Source organism: Microtus oregoni, unplaced genomic scaffold (genome assembly GCF_018167655.1).
Source record: "Microtus oregoni isolate MIOR12 unplaced genomic scaffold, Mior012 000021F_ref0000039, whole genome shotgun sequence".
Lineage (NCBI taxonomy): Eukaryota > Metazoa > Chordata > Mammalia > Rodentia > Cricetidae > Microtus > Microtus oregoni.
The window spans coordinates 5,471,170-5,487,674 of record NW_024543080.1 but is presented as its reverse complement, the minus strand read 5'-3'; the positions used below and the strand labels follow the sequence as shown (position 1 = coordinate 5,487,674).

General features: G+C 43.7%; 1 protein-coding gene across 1 annotated transcript in view; it reads right to left on the bottom strand.

The window, feature by feature from the left end:
* Positions 1-11,497, bottom strand: part of Ccdc158 (coiled-coil domain containing 158) — a 63,246-nt gene extending 51,749 nt beyond the window's left edge. The window contains exons 1-7 of the mRNA XM_041671536.1: positions 11,473-11,497; positions 7,803-7,941; positions 5,622-5,839; positions 2,732-2,841; positions 2,045-2,372; positions 1,659-1,735; positions 225-335 (exon numbers count right to left, since the gene is read on the bottom strand). Coding sequence (XP_041527470.1) covers positions 225-335; positions 1,659-1,735; positions 2,045-2,372; positions 2,732-2,841; positions 5,622-5,839; positions 7,803-7,869 — 911 coding nt within the window. The 5' untranslated portion in view covers positions 7,870-7,941; positions 11,473-11,497. The remainder of the gene's footprint in view (positions 1-224; positions 336-1,658; positions 1,736-2,044; positions 2,373-2,731; positions 2,842-5,621; positions 5,840-7,802; positions 7,942-11,472) is intronic.
* Positions 11,498-16,505: the final 5,008 nt, after the last annotated feature.

Here is a 16,505-nt window from a genome sequence, read left to right as displayed (position 1 = left end):
ATCGTTTTCCTGCTGGCCACAAAGCCTACAGAGACACTCCCCCATCCCCGTGTGCACAAGAACCAGAATCACAGATAACAGCAGTGAGCTGCCAGGTAAGTACTGGGACTCAAACCCAGGTCCTCTGCAAGAGCAACAAGTACTCTTAATTGCTGAGTCAACTCTCCAGCTTAAAATAATAGTTTTTAAGTGACATCTGTTTTAAACCAGTAGTATACACATACTGAATGATTTCCAGTTGACTCTGGATACTATTGGCTTGGCTTCGTGCACTGCTGGCTTTCTCCGTAAGTCCTGTTATTTCAATTTCATGTTCACTTATCAACTGCTCAATCCTACAGAAAGAATGTAATGATTGTTATGATACAGGAAATTATTACCTATAACTCATCTCAAAGTTAATGCTGAAAAACACCTTCAAGCTAAGTATTTTGTTTCAGTTTTACATGTTACTCTTCCACTTATTTGTCTGAGACAGACTTTTGTGCAGTCCTCACTGGTCTTGAATTTATAGGCAATCTTCCTGCCACTGCCCCCTAAGTGCTGGGGTTACAGACCTGAGCCACCATGCCTGGTTTTGTAAACATTACTCCTTTTTCTTTCTGTCTTTAATTGTTTCTTTTTGAGACCGGGTCTCTCTTATTAGGTAGCTCTGGTGTACTGGAACTTGCTATGTAGACCAGGCCACCCTCAAAGTCACAGAGATCTGCCTGCCCGTGTCTCCCGAGTGCTGGGACTAAAGGCGCCACCACCACACCTGGCCATTCCACTCTTTTAATAACAACTCCAGAAGCCTTTTCTTACAACCAACTAGGGTTCAGAATTCAGAATCTAAGTCTCAGTATCAAACTCTGAGAACCAAGTAAGGCGACGATGGTATGTGCCTCTGGTCCTGTACTTGAGAAACTGAAGCAGGAAGATCACCAGATTGCAGGAATCCAAGGCCAGACTGGGCAACAATAAGACTCTGTTCTCAAAGAAAACAAACACCTTTGAGTATTATGAATAATGTATGTACCATATGTCATATGGTATCTCCAGGGAGACCTAGGGGAGGGTCCTATCAAGAAAACACATTATGAATACAAGCTTACAAATATTTACACTAAGTCACAGACTATTAAATACTTCATATTAGCTAATCAGCAGATATGTGACAGATCACTCTTAGGCCAATGAGGCTGTTCTTCCTAGGCCTTGACTTGGCCACTCTGATTGGTCTTTGACCCAGGCCAACCACAGTGAGAATAGTCTCATTCTTGCTATCTGATCAATCCTTGACAGGTGATCAAGTCGCTTATCCTTCAGCTTAAAAATCTATATCCATGGCCTATCTTTTGTGGGAATCTTCAACCTTCTGTGAATAATGTTCCACCCACCAATCCCGCACCTTCTCCCTTGGTTAGAAATCGCTTGTCCTTATTGTGTTGGGAGTTGGTTTTATTTTCTCTCTCTGTAGCGGAACCTGCAATGCTACAGTATTGAATGATGCCTTCCTTATAGCTTCAACAGTTGTCAGAAAAAAAATTAACCTAAGTTTGCTACGGGTTGATAAGGAAATGTTTTTGTTCTCTCAGAGTTTGTAGACTTTCGAACTGCAGGAGAGAGATAAGTGGGATAGTTTCGCTGTGATTTCTATGCCTCGACCAGACACCTACCGATCTTGATGTTGTTGAAGTAATAGCTCTATTTTGTTCTGTGATTCAGATTTCAGTGTTTCAAGCTGATCCTCTACCTGGTTTTAAAACAGAGATATTAATTTGGGTACTGGTAATTCTAAACCTAGAAAATGCAGTTTCGGTAAAATGAATGCTTTCAAGAGATATAAGTAGAAATAACACTAAAATGAGTTCTGTGTCTGTGTCACACAGCACTGTGCTCTGCTATACTTACAAGCCGTACAGGTAAAAGAGCTAGTTTCCTGTCAAGAGAGAGCATTGTGTATCATCTCAGAGAACAGAAAATGAGAACCTGGCTTATTTAAAGGATTGTATAAGCTATCTCTCAATGCATTATAATATAAAGTAGTGTTCTCACCACTTACTGGAAATATCCTCCCTTTAAGATAAGAGATCTCTGTGTCTAATTCTCTTAGGATTTTACTAATAGTGGAGCCCAGGCTGCGGAAGTGCATGGTAGACATGCTGTCGTGTTCACATATTTTCTTGCCTGAGGCTTCTTCAAAGTCAACTAATATTGACCGGATTTCTTGAAGCACACCTTCGTGGCTAAGCATCATTTTTCTTAGCTGCTCTATCTGTGTGCTGCTGTCTTTCAGCATGTCCTCCTTGAGGCACTTGGCAGCTTCAAGCTCATGAACTGTATTTTGAAGCTGATTTCTTAACTCCTCCTGGGACTGACTCTCCCTTCGTCTATGAAACAAATGAGAGAAAAGAAACAATATTAATAAGACTCACTTTCACCCAATTTTACTACAAGAAGTTAAAAAATTGATACAGAATCTTGTTATACATCCCAGGCTGGCCTTGAACCCAATTACAGAGCCCAAGCTGGCCTTGATCTCACAGCAGTCTTTCTATCTCAGCCACCCAAGTCCTGAGATTATATGTATTGAATATGGGACTGCACCCAGCACTAAGAATAACGCCAGAGAACAGTTTCTGGGCTGGGGACGTATCTAAGTGGCAGAACACTTGCCTAACCTGCCCAGACCCTGGGTTCAATCTCTAGCACTGATGGAGGAGGAGGAATTCAGGTAACAAATCCCAACCTGATGTCGGCCATGGCATCTCTCTCCATTTGCATTTCTTGAAGTTTTGTTTGTAAATCAATGACTGACTGTCTTAAGTAAAACTTTTGTTTCTCGTGTAATTCATTGCTCTGGAAAAAAAACTCACACAAATTAATCTATATTTATATTAAGCCATCAAATCATAGTTCCTATAGAAGGCAATAATTTCCTAAGGGTTATGTGTTATTTATTGTTATGTATATAAAAACCACTCACTGCTGAAGTTCAGAGCCCAGTGAATAATTTCTCACCTAGATAACTAGACTACATCAGCAAAGTTCCCTGGCTTAGCCTTAGTCCATTTTCTGAAATAAATATTCTAGCCAAAGTGAAAATGGGAAAATGTTTTGTCCCTTAAAACTGGAAAACTGGTTTAAATTATATATACAGAAAAGTCAAACTTTGCCTTCAATCTACCTAAATCCTTGGCAACAGCTACTGCTATCTAAGACTATAAGGGTGAACTGGAGAGAAAGCTCTGTGCTTAAGAGCACTGGCTGCTCTTGCAGAGGTCCAGGGTTTGAGCCCCAGCAGTCACATGGCAGCTGACAACTATCTTTAACTTCAGTTCCAGGGAATTTGATGCCCCCTTTTGGCCTCTGTGAGCACTGCACACACATGGTGCACATGCATACATGCAGGCAAAACATTTATAAGTATAAAATAAAAATAAATTTTAAAAATAAAACTCTGAAGGTGTTCAACTAAAGGAAAATGCAGAGATTTCCAAAGCCAGGCACTGAAGCATCTCCCAGCTAACAGTTGGTGACCAGTGTAGGATGAACAGCTTTTATTGCCTCATCTTTGAGTTCTAACAGAAAACAAAAACTACTGAAAATGAGAAGATTCTAAAATACAAAACTAGAGACTAAAATTGAGCAAACAGGAAGACCAAAAAAAAAAATCCGGAGGGAACAAAGATAATATAAGATTTCACTCTAACCAAATACTGACCCTGTGCTTGCAGAGGTCTAGTACTGTATACAAAAATCACAACCATTAGGGATAGGAAGTGGGGTGGTGGTGGTACGTGCTTTTAATCGCAGTGCTCAGGAGGTAGAGGCAGGAAGATCTCTGAGTTCAAGACTAGACTGGTCTACACAGTGAGTTCCAGGATAGTCAGGGCTACACACAGAAATCTTGTCTTGAAAAACTTTAATAACTTTAAAAACAAACAAACAAACAAAACAGAAATGAGAACAGGATGCTAAGGCTGGCCAGAGGCACATGCCTAAATTCCTAAAGGTTGGGAAGCTAGGCAGGGGAGGCCAAATTTAAGGCAAGCCTGGGCTACAATGAGACCCTGTTTAAGGAAGAAGAATAAAGAATGGAAGGCAGAAAGATAAAGGGAGGGAGAGAAGGGGGGATAAAGAAAGGAGGAAGAAGCAGCAGCTAGCAGTAGAGTGAGGTCACCACAACACGAGGCACTGTATTAAAGGGTCACAGCATTGGGAAGGTTGAGGACCATTGCACTAGGCTAATGACTAGCACTATCAGAGGGTTAGAGACAGTACTGTCAGAGGCTGCAAAGTGAGGTTAGGAAAGGAATGCCAAGCTCCATGTGGCTTCAGCATCACCAGTGAACCCACCTGCAGCACAACTCTGACAGGATTATTTCCTTCTGTAATATCTCAATCACAGGACTACAAGGAAGGGATCGTGTCTTTTCCATCTCTTTATATCTGGTACCTAGCACATTTCTGCTACATAGGAATACAATAACGAAACAAGTGCAACATACTCTACAGGAGTTAACAGGATAAATCAGACATAGAAAATAAATTAAGGTGCTCTCTCTCCTGCCGGTCCCTTCCCCCCCATGTGGAAGGACATCTCTTGAGAATCTACTCTCTCCTGACACCTTGTAGGATCCTCAGGCTGTCAGGCTTGGGCATTAGCACCTCTACCCACCAAGCCATCTTGCTGGCCCAATTTCTGTTTCTTTCTCTACTACTACGTCCTCTGTCTCTATTATGTCTTGTTGTTGTATTATCACAAGGTCGCAGCACTACTTGTTTATATGACCACTTCATCTCAGAAACTATCAACTCCTTTGAGAGTTGTGGCTTATTTATCTTCGTATGCCCTGTGTATAGTGCAATGATACATAATTTTTTCATTTAAGGTTCATCTCCTAAAGTCTTTGTCTGTCTGATGAGGCAGAATAACATACTGATGGATACAGTAAGGTGTACAAAAGAGTACAAACAATACTTACACAGAGAACACCCTCAGTACTGTCTAGATGGAAGGCTTCAGAGAAGGGAAGGCATGAAGATAGTAAGAGTCTTGCAGCAGTCACGTAGAGATGCATGGAAATTTAGAATGACAAGGTCCACCCAGGATGATCAGGTGGCTTAGTTCTGCTGGAGCAGAGGGTACGCACAGAGAATGGGTACTGAACAAGGACAGCATGAAGCTCTTGTGTATGGTGGTGAGAAGTCTGACTTTTAGAAAGTAAACCACTGGAACTCAATTCTATATGAGGTCCACTTGACATTTTAGCAACCCTTCTAAATTCTATTTAACCATTCTGTGTGTTTATGTGTTTGTAAAATCCTACTTTCTACCACTGTTTGCAAAAAAAAAATCCAGGTGTCATAATAGTAGGTCAGTAGGCCTAAACCAATTATTAATAGCATATGAATGTCATTAACTATAACATTTTGAAGCACTGAAAAATTATATCATGAGACTGAGACATAATTACCAGAAAGAAAATGGTATGTAAACTTCTCATTAGCTCAACAGAAATAGAAGTCTCTTTTTGTTGAGCTAATGCTTTCTTTCAGGAGGGTTACATTTGATTTCAAGACAACATGTCTCCTTGGCCTAATGGTACCAGCTGCTAGCAAGGAATGCAACTCACTTCACTGAGTCTTTTCTGCAAATCTTTAACTTGATGTGAATATTCTTCCAAAACACGTTCGATGTGTTCTTTCCCAGGGTAAAGGATGACCTTCCTATGAGAATCAAGTTCCACTTCATATTTAGGGAAAAAAGGCATTTGTGTTAAAGTCCCAGTTGAAGATGCATTTTCAGTTACTGTACCACGAACAGATGACACAAAAAATGGACTTGAAGAACCTAAACAGTAGAGAATTCATTAATTATTCACGAAACAAGTTTGTGGCAAACATTACTGCAGGGGGCTCCTTTAACAAATCCTAAAGGACACAAGGTCAAAAGAGGCAAGTGAAAGGACAGTTAAGAGTGCTGAGAAGGACAGACTGAGCCACAAAGCAGGGACAGACTGTGCAAGAGGAAGAGCACGTGACCCTGAAAAGTCTGGAAGTATGTATGAGTGAGCACCAGTCTGGAGAAGACGAGAGGACATTCCAGAGTGGAAGCACTGAATTAAATGCCAGTGGGCTTGAGAGCACTGGGATGTGCTAGGCAGAAGAAAAGCGGCTGCCATGGATGAGGATGAGAATACAGATGTGAGGGCCTTGAAGCCATGCCAAGGAGTTTGGATCTCACCTAGTATGGTATAGTTTTGAACTGGAAAGAGATCTGGCCACAGGAAATATTCCTTAGTGGCATCAGGACCCTGCTGTGATAGGAGACTGTGATGGTAAGTGGCAGCCTGGGGAGAGATTCACAGCACAATCTTCCAGCAGCCTCGCCCCTGAACTGAGGTGTTAGAGTGATAGGCTTTAGCACATTCCAGTGAGAATGCAAATAATAGAGGGGAAGGACACGGGCAAGTGATGGGCCGGACATGCAGACAGAAGGACACTGGCAAGTGGTGGGCCGGACATACAGACAGAAGGACACTGGCAAGTGGTGGGCCGGACATGCAGACAAAAGGACACGGGCAAGTGGTGGGCCGGATATGCAGACAGAAGGACACTGGCAAGTGGTGGGCCGGACATACAGACAGAAGAGCGGTAATTTAGAAGTAAAATGTCAGAATCTGTGATAGCTGTTGTAAATATCTTTGTAATATATCGGGATCACTTCAGAAACTTGAAAATAATAATACAGTTGTGCCTAAGCCCCATTCCGAGCCTACTCCATCAGAATTTGCAAATGTGAATCTAAGGCATTTAAATGTCTAGACCTGAAAATGAAAAGGCTGGGTGGGGTGTATTGATATGGATCATGGTTGGTAGCCACTACTTGAAAGTAGGCAGGAAAACAGGAGCTCCATAGCAGTAACACAGAGGAGGGCTGAGGTGAGAGACCGGTTACAGAAGTCCAACACTTGCTAATAAGATGTGTGAACAGCTGGAGAGATGGCTCAGTGGTTAAGAGCACTGCCTGCTCTTCCAAAGGTCCTGAGTTCAATTCCCAGCAACCACATGGTGGCTCACAACCATCTGTAGTGAGGTCTGGTGCCCTCTTCTGGCCTGCAGACATACACACAGACAGAATATTGTATACATAATAAATAAATAAATATTAAAAAAAAAAAGATGTGTGAACAGGAATGGGATGGGGCTGGAGGGATGACTGGCAGCTGATAGCACTTGTTGCTCTTGCAGACAACCCAGGCTTGATTCCCAGGACCCAGAAGGTAACTCCCAGCCATCTCTAACTCCAGATCCAGGGGATCTGATGCCCTTCTGACCTCAGAGGGCACCAAGTACACACATGGTTCACAAACATACCTGCAGATAAAACACTCATACACATAAAATAAAGCTTAAAAATTAAGTAAATAAACCAAAAAACTTTAGAGGTCAAGAAGATGTGCACCTAGGATCTTGATGGAGAACGACGGTACGCCCAAGGAGGAGAGGCAATCTGACATGAGCTGAGCGTGGCGAGGAAACTGAGCATGTGAAGATACTAGCGGGACAGCAGGAGATGCTGACACTCAAGGACGTCAGCACAGAAACAACTTAGACGTCAAAAAGACAATGGAAACATACGCTAAAGCCAGATCTGCTCAGTAAAATGTGAGGCAATCTCTAATTCAAAAACAGAATTGAAGACAACAGCACGGTAGAAAAACAAGGCACACCATAAACCAGGCCCTGAGATGGTTATTATGAAGACACGTTATTTCTCATTTCCCTCATTCCGCTTTAGAGAAGGTACACACCTCCATTGGTTATGATGCCGCTTGATAGATGATCTTCATTGTTTGATTCACAAGCTTTTGATTCCATACTATTTTCTACCTCTTCTTAGAGATCTTGAAATGTGAGTGCCTCCCTCTTTGGATCCTTCAGTTCTTGTCTCTGAAAGACAAAATATTCAGTTTTATTACAGTGTTATGTGGAAAAGCTCAGAGGTGAACAGGAACTGACTTTTAATGTTCTGGAAATTTTTCCTCTAGAAAAATATTTATGCATACAAAAGTATTTTACTACTAAATAAAATGAGTATGCAAGTCAAATTTTGTTCTAAAACTTGATTTTAGGACCAAAGGTGTTTTTATTTGTTTTATTTGTTTTGTCTGGACAGGATCATCTAGACAAAACAAGGTATCCTTGACTGGCTTGGAACTCGGCTCTGTACATCAGGCTGGCCTTGAATCTCAGAGGACCTGCCTGCTTCTGCCACATTAGTGCTGGGACTAAAGATGTGCTCCACCACGCCCAGACTCCAAAGGGTTACTACAGATAAACTAAAATATAAAGAGTAATACTTCAGTTATTCTGTTAACTAGTGCTCTGATTGGGGGCAGGTAGGCTTTCAAGTCCCTTATAAAATCACATTGCTTCAAATCAGCAAATTAGATGTCATTAATAAAAGCTGAGAAACTTTTGTGAAAAAATATTGTTTACAGTTTTGTATTTGGTCAAGAGGGTGCTTCTAAGTTTGAAAAACAATGGTGGCCTAATTCCAAATTTCTCCTTATTTTCATTCAAACAAGCACACAGTCAAGATGGAAAACCAACAAAACTATGTGTGTGTTCCACACTGTCAATACCCTCAAGACAGAATACCTTCCACTGTCTAGAAATAGAGGGATTCTCCCTCCCAAGACAGGCCCCACCATCTGGCTGGGAAAGAGCAGAGGTGAGCCAGACACTGACGGTCAGACCAGTGCATTCCTGCCGTCAGACAACAGAAGCCAAAACACTGAGTCCAGACTGGTCAAGTCTCCTCCGCCAAACATAAAAATTATTCCATGACACTCCAAGGTAAACATTGGAGTACCATGTATATAAACATAAACTCAAACAAGTATATACACCTTTGTAAATGACAAAATAATTTTAAAATAAACAGTAAAGGCACAGTACCAAATAAACAGCAAATATAAGACACCTAATAATTATAGACAATACAGTAATGTAACTAGTAGGTGACAGAACTTTAATCAAATGGCAACCATGACGCTAAGTTTGAGGAGACCGCACTGCTCTGTGAGCTTTAATGTAGCTGGTCACAGGTCATTACCCCCGTGCCCTCCACCCCATGAGAAAGAGTGGAAAGGGTTAGCTCAGTGGGTAACGTGCATACATGGCAAGTACAAGGCCCTGGATTAAACCCCAGGACCACACAGCCCCCAGGCCAGAGTAAGAGCACAGCACAGGGGTGGGGTATTTTTACTTAAACAAGAGTTAATAGCTGCTGTTTCCCTGTCAAGATGTTTGGTACCTCTATTTGGCATCACTGCCAGTTATTTTGTGAACCTTAGAATAATGAGTTCTGCATAAAACAAAAAATCCCAGCAATTCAGTTTGCACTATTTTAGAATGGCTCACATCTTCATTTTGAACAGTGATTCCAAGTTCCTCCACTTTGTGATACTTTATATAGAAATTTAGATACTCTATTTTTAGGCACAAGTTTGTAAGATTATTAAGGATTTCTGGAATTGAAGGATTGTTCCTCAGGAAATGATAAAATTGTTGAGCTCTGTACTTGGATAATTTGGGTATCATAACATGAACTTACATGTCTGTTTTGTGTGTGTGGGTGTGTGTTAGAGACAGAAAGAGAGAGTGTGTGTATGTGTGTGTGTGTGAGTGTGTGTATGAATGTGTATGAGAATGTGAGTGTGTGTGTGTATGAGAATGTGTGTGTGAGTGTGTGTGTATGTGTGTGTGTGAGTGTGTGTATGAATGTGTATGAGAATGTGAGAATGTGTGTGTGTATGAGAATGTGTGTGTATGAGAATGTGTGTGTGTGTATGTGCGTATGAGAATGTGTGTGTGAGTGTATGTGTGTGTGAGTGAGTGTGTGTATGAATGTGTATGAGAATGTGAGTATGTGTGTGTGTATGAGAATGTGTGTGTATGAGAATGTGTGTGTGTGTATGTGCGTATGAGAATGTGTGTGTGAGTGTGTGTATGTGTGTGTGAGTGAGTGTGTGTATGAATGTGTATGAGAATGTGAGTATGTGTGCGTATGTATGAGAATGTGTGTGTGAGTGTGTGTGTATGTGCGTATGAGAATGTGTGCGTGCGTGTGAATTAGAGACAGAAAGAGAGTGTGTGTGAGAGAGTGTGTATGTGTGAGAGTGTGTATGAGAATATGTGTATGTGATGAGAGTGTGTGGTGGACACGGGGGAATCAAATACAGGGCATGGTACATTTAAGACAGGCTCCCTGCCGCAGAGCTACATGAAATGCAGAGGTGAGATCTTGGCGTGTTCTGGCACACCTACAAAGAACTTTAGAAGACAGTCCTAAGGAAAGAAGTCAAGATAAGGACTGTTCACTCTAAGACAGGGGTTGCCCGTCCTCCAGAGCCTTTAGGGGTTCAGGAGGAAGAATAAATAAGTCAGAAGATGCCTCTAAGCCCTTGAACTCAATTCTACTAAAGTCTACAAACTATCTTCTAAAGTTGTTTGTATGTGGGCAATTTCCAAGTCTTTTTCTCAAACATTCCAAATCATGACTGCCTTTGTCACAACTTTAAGGCTCTTTTCAGTGTGAACATATGCATAATTTTAAGTGATGCAGAAGTGTTTGTACTAGATCTTAGGTGTGCCGAGCCTTAAGAGCACCTGCTGCTGTTGCAGTGGACCAGTGTTCAGTTCCCAGTACCAACATGGCTGCTCAAAACCTTCTCTAACTCCACCGCCAGGGGATCCCAGAATCCCTTCTGGCCTCCACAGGCACCACACTCACATGGTGCACTTACACACAGGCAGGCAAAACACTAATATATATAAAATAAAAACACATCTTTAAAAATTAAAAATTGTGGTGCAGAGGTGGGTTTCAGATCTCTGCCACAGCTTCCCCCTCTCACAGACCATATGTATACACACACACACACACACACACACACGAGCAGTCCTGTTTAATTCACCTCTAGGAAGAGTCAAAGCTCTGGACTTTTTCTTTTCTTACGTGGAAAATAGTTTTCAGTCAAAACAGCCCAACATCACTTGTCTTCTACATTCCCACGACCTAAAGCCGGCATGACATTTAACAGAACATCGTCTAGGACCGCTGGAGTGGGAACCTCTGCCAGGGTTGTGGGGAAGGATGGCTGTTGCCGGTGGGGAAAAGCTGGGACCTGACGTAGATTACCAAGAGGGCTCAAGTCACACAGCCATTAACAGTCCCATGTGGGAAGACAGACTGGTGACAGTCCGAGGCCCCGCAGTCACGAAGACCCACTTTTCCTGCCCCGGTCGCTGGCAAACTTGAACTCTCCTAAAACAACTGGAAAAAGTTATTGGGCCGGTACCACGTGGGAACACAAGGCCATGGAAGGTTCCAGAAGCAACAGGAGTTGCTCCCAGGTCCTCCGGGGAACAACCCAGCCCTGCCCCCAGGACACCTCCCATCCTCACACCTGCTACCTCCACCTCGTCCTAAGAGACCGGCCGCATGTCCGTGAGGGCCGCGGCCGCACCTGCGCGACCCCAGGACCCGCCAGCTCCCACTGCGCCCCGAGGCCGCGGCCCGCGCTGCTGCCCCTCCGCGGTGCCCGACCCACCACGGCGAGGCCTCGCGACGCTCGCTCCCGCCGCCGCCAGCTGCGCGAGGGGGTCTGACGGTTGGTGGCGGGGAAGACACCGAGAGAAGGGGCGGGGCGCGAGGGGGAGGGCGGGGCGTGAAGAAGGGGGCGGGGAGGATGAGGCACGAGAAGGGCGGGGCGTGGGAAAAGGGACAGGGCGCGAAGAAGAGGGCGGGGCGTGAAGATGAGGGGCGGGGAGGATGAAGTACGAGGAGGGCGGGGCGTGAAGAGGAGGGCGGGGCAGAAGGAGGAGGGCCGGAAGGATGAGGCACGAGGGAGGGGCGGGGCGGTATGCGAGATCACGCTCCCAAACATCCTGCACTCCCCCGCTCCCACGCCGTCGCCGAGGCAACCTGGCAGGCCAGGCAGGCGACTCTTCATCACTTTTCCTACTACCCAGCTACCGGCCTCCTCACCTCACTCTTGTCTCTCTCACTGAGGCCGCCACAAAGATCCTCCCAGATAGCAAAGGGCACAAATCCTCCCCGTGACCTGCGCGCCGAGGAAGGGGCAGGCTGACACCGGCACTCACCCTTGCAGCCTGTCCAAACTAACAGAGTAACTCGAATTTTGCACCTCGCCTGTGCTTAGCCTGTGCTTTTATGCTGTGCCTCCTTCTGGAATGTTCCTCCAGGTTTAGACGTATTCTCAGGGTAGCTGACCCTTCTGCCTCCGGAGAGCTGTTTCCTCCGCCGTGCTTCGGTTACTCTGTCGTTAATTCTTAACATGGAATTTATCAGCTTGAGATTGCACGCTCGACTCCTGCGTGCTGCTCGAATTAGCATTCCAATGTAGGGTTCCAGAGAGGCGGGAGTCTGCGAGATACAACCTGAAGGGGTTTTTGTTGGTGTTTTGAAGACAGAAACTGGTCATAAACTTGGGATCCTTGTGTCTTAGCTTCTGCTATAACGGCGTGCACTGGTCAACTCTGGCTTTGTGATGTTGAATTCTGTTAACTGTCAACGTTAAGCAGACGACAACAAAATGTATAAATTGACTATGCATATCAATAGACACACTCAGTACTTTGTGTAGTGCTGTTGCAGACTGTAACACTTTATGACTCACCATTAAAGACTTTTTTATTATTATACCTTCAGTTTTCGCGTTTACTGTTTCAGAGACATAGGATTAAAGTACCAACTACATAAACAGGAAAAAAGAAAGAAATTTATGCCCTGCAATGCTGCAGCAGGCGCGCATGGGCAGCCCATATAGGGCAGTTCTGTTGAACTTGTCCAAACTGGGTTTCATGGTCTCAGTTGGTGAGGACCCCTAACCAGATCTCTTCCTCAAGAGGGCACCACATCTCATTAGAGATGGTTGTGGGCTACCATGTGGTTGCTGGGAATTGAACTTAGGACCTTTGGAAGAACAGGCAATGCTTTTAAGTGTTGAGCCATCTGTCCAGCCCACATAATCAAGAAATTAAATCATACATATTTCTAGGCTCTGTGACTAGACCAAATACAATTTCCAGTTAGCTTCTTTTTAATTCTATCAACATATAACTGTGTTCTTACGGCATAAAAATATTTTAATTGCCAATACATGATTTTTATTGGTGTCTCATTTTTCTTTGTATCCCAAATAAAGTAGTCGTCTTCTTTTTTCTTTTTCTTTTTCTTCTTCTTCTTTTCTTTCTTCTTCTTCTTTTTGGTTTTTTTTTTTTTTTTTTGAAGTCTTGATCAGGTTATTTGAAACGGGAAGACTCACCTTCAATGTGGGATCCAACCCAGATAAGAGTGGAAGGGGAAACTTTTCTGCAGGTGAGTTCATTGTTGCTACCATCATCCTTTGCTGCCACCAAAACCCAGTTTCTTCAGCCTTCCAGTGTGGACTGAAGATCGGGGCTCCCAGACCTCCTGTGCCAGACTGGGATTGCTAAGACGCCCATTCTTGTGCCCTGAAAAGCTACTGGGTTCTCAGCTCTCTGGCGTGATGCAGACCTTATTGTGAAAGCCAATCTAATATAGCCTCTCTCAAATACATATATACCCTGTGGGCTCTGCTCCTCAGAGCAATGGTTCTCAACCTTCCTAATGCTGAGACCCTTTAAGACAGTTCCTTGTGTCGTGGTGACCCCAACCATAAAATTATTTTCATTGCTACTTTATAACTGTAATTTTGCTAGTGTTATGAATCATAATGTAAATATCTGTGTTTCCTGATAGTCTTAGGTGACCCCTGTGAAAAGGTCAATTGACCCCCAAAGGGATCGCTACCCAGAGAGTGAGAACCACTGCTCTACAGAACCCAAACTAATATAATGAGGGTACAAGTGGAGTTCAGAGGTCAGTAGGGGACGTCTTCCTCTATTACTCCCCCGCAGTTTTTAAATATTTATTTACTTCTTTGTTATATATATATATATATGTGTGTGTGTGTGTGTGTACGTGTGTGCATGTGTGTACATGTGTGTACGTGTGTGTGCGCATGTGTGTGTACATGTGTGTGTGTGAGACCTGGGGGGTGACTCATGCTATAGCACACATGTGGAGGTCAGCGGACAACTGGAGATTTGTGTCCTCCTTCCTTTTTACAGCGGTTCTGGAAATCAAACTCAGGCCATCAAGCTTGCCAGGCAAGCCCACCACCATCTGAGCATCTTGCAGGCCCCACCTTAGTTTATGAGATAGGGTCTCCTACTGAGTCTGGAGCTCACCAGTTGGCTAGACGGACCCACCAGCAAGGCACAGGGAGCTTTCTGTCTCTGCCTTCCCAGCTTTTAAAAATGTGCGTTGGGGACCTGAAATCGGATCCTCGTGCTCACATGGCTGTCAATTTACTGAGTCAACTTCCAGTCCCACTTTATGGTATTTTTTTTTAAGCCCTGAATAAAAAAAAATAGTTTCTGCCTTTTTAAAACAAAGAGTGCCTTTAATCCCAGCACTCGGGAGGCAGAGGCAGGCGGATCTCTGTGAGTTCGAGACCAGCCTGGTCTACAGAGCTAGTTCCAGGACAGGCTCCAAAGCCACAGAGAAACCCTGTCTCGAAGAAAAAAACAAAACAACAACAACAAAACAAAACAAAACAAAAAAAAAAGAGTGTAAAGATGAAGGAAGGGTCCAGGGTTCCTTAGGAGTCATTCCTTCATTGCGCAGACATGGACAGGTGCCATGGTTACATGATGAAGTAGCTTGTGCTTCTTTTTTGGCTTTCAGTTTTTAAATTTTATGTGTATGGGTTTTGGCCTACATGTGCATCATATCTGTGTAGTGCCCGAGGAGGCCAAAGGAGGATGCAGAATCTCTTGGGGCTGGAGTCACAGACAGATGTGAACTGTCATGTGAGTGCTGGGAATCAAATCCCAGCCCTCTGCAAGAGCATCAAGTGCTCTTAACCACTGAGCTGTCTCGGCGGCCCCACTTCTATGTATTTGTCAAATTCTAGGCCTCAAATGCTGGGCCACGTGTGTGTGTGTGTGTGTGTGTGTGTGTGTGTATGCATATAGATATATATCCCACCCCCAAGTGTGTGGAAGTCAGAAGACACCTTGCAGGAGTTGGTCCTTACCTTCCACCAGGTATGTCCCTGGGATTGAAGCTAATTCCTCCCTCAAACTTGGCTACAAGTACCTTTACCATTGAGCCATCTCACCCGCCCCATGGCCCCATTTTAGGCATTTTTAAGTACAAGTGGAATTAGTTCTTTTTTGCTTTTTATTCTTGTTTTTCTTTTTAAACATATTGTTGCACGCAACCATCATCACTCTTCACCTCCAAAGCTTTGTTTTCTTCCCTGACTGAAACTCAATGCCTATTACACACCAGTTTCGCATCCCTCTTCCTCTGACCCCAGCAACCACCATTCTGCTTTCTATGTGTGTGACCTTATCTACTGTAGGCATTGCACATATGTGTCAATGCATAGTGGGTTTGGAGGTTTATTTAGTTTATTTGTGTGAGTGTTTTTCCTACACATATGTATGTGTACTGCATGTGTGCCTGGTGCCCTTGGGGGCCAGATAAAGGCATCGAATCTCCTGAAACTGGAGTTACAGATGGTTGTGAGCCACCACATGAGTGCTGGGAATGGAACCTGAGTCCTCTGGAAAAGCAGTAAGTATTCTTAACCAGTGAGCCAACTTTGCAGCTCCCAGTGTTTGCTTTTATGTGTCCAGCTTACTTAATGTATTTTAAAGGTTTATTTCTACACACACACATACACACACACACACACACACACACACCTCATTCCTCTTTCATTTTGTTGTTTTGAGATGTTGTCTTGTGTAGCCCAGGCTGACATCAAACTCAATATGGGGTCAAGGACGACCTTGAATTCCTGATCCTCCTACCTCCACTTCCCAAGTGCTACGATTACAGGTATGTACCCCCATACCTGAGAATTTCATTCTGTTTTTTAAGACTAAATAGCATTTCATCATGTGTATATATTGCATTTTAGTTACTCATTGGTTTCTAGAATTCTTGAAATGCTTGAATAGGAAGTATATGTGTTTGCCTGTCTGGTTTTTTGTTTGTTTGTTTGTTTGTTTGTTTGCTGAGACAAGAGTTTCCCTGCATAGACCCAACTCCTCTGGAATGCCATATGCAGCCCAACTGGCCTTGGCCTGGGCAATACTCCTGCTTCTGACTGAATGCTGGGATGGCAGGTGGGCTCCACTATGCTCAGCTGACTTTAAGAAAACTAACATTATTGAGGCAAACTTTCCTTCGAATAAACTGCATCTGCTTGCAGTGAAACATCTATGAGTTGTGGCAGATGTTGTCTCAGTTACAATCACCTTTGATCATTTCCAATAGATCTGGATGAATGTGCTGTATCGTCTTGTGACAGGCATGGCTGCAGCTCACGGAGCAGATGCTGTACATTGCCTCCTCAACTCCCCCTTCCTCATTCTCACTGCAC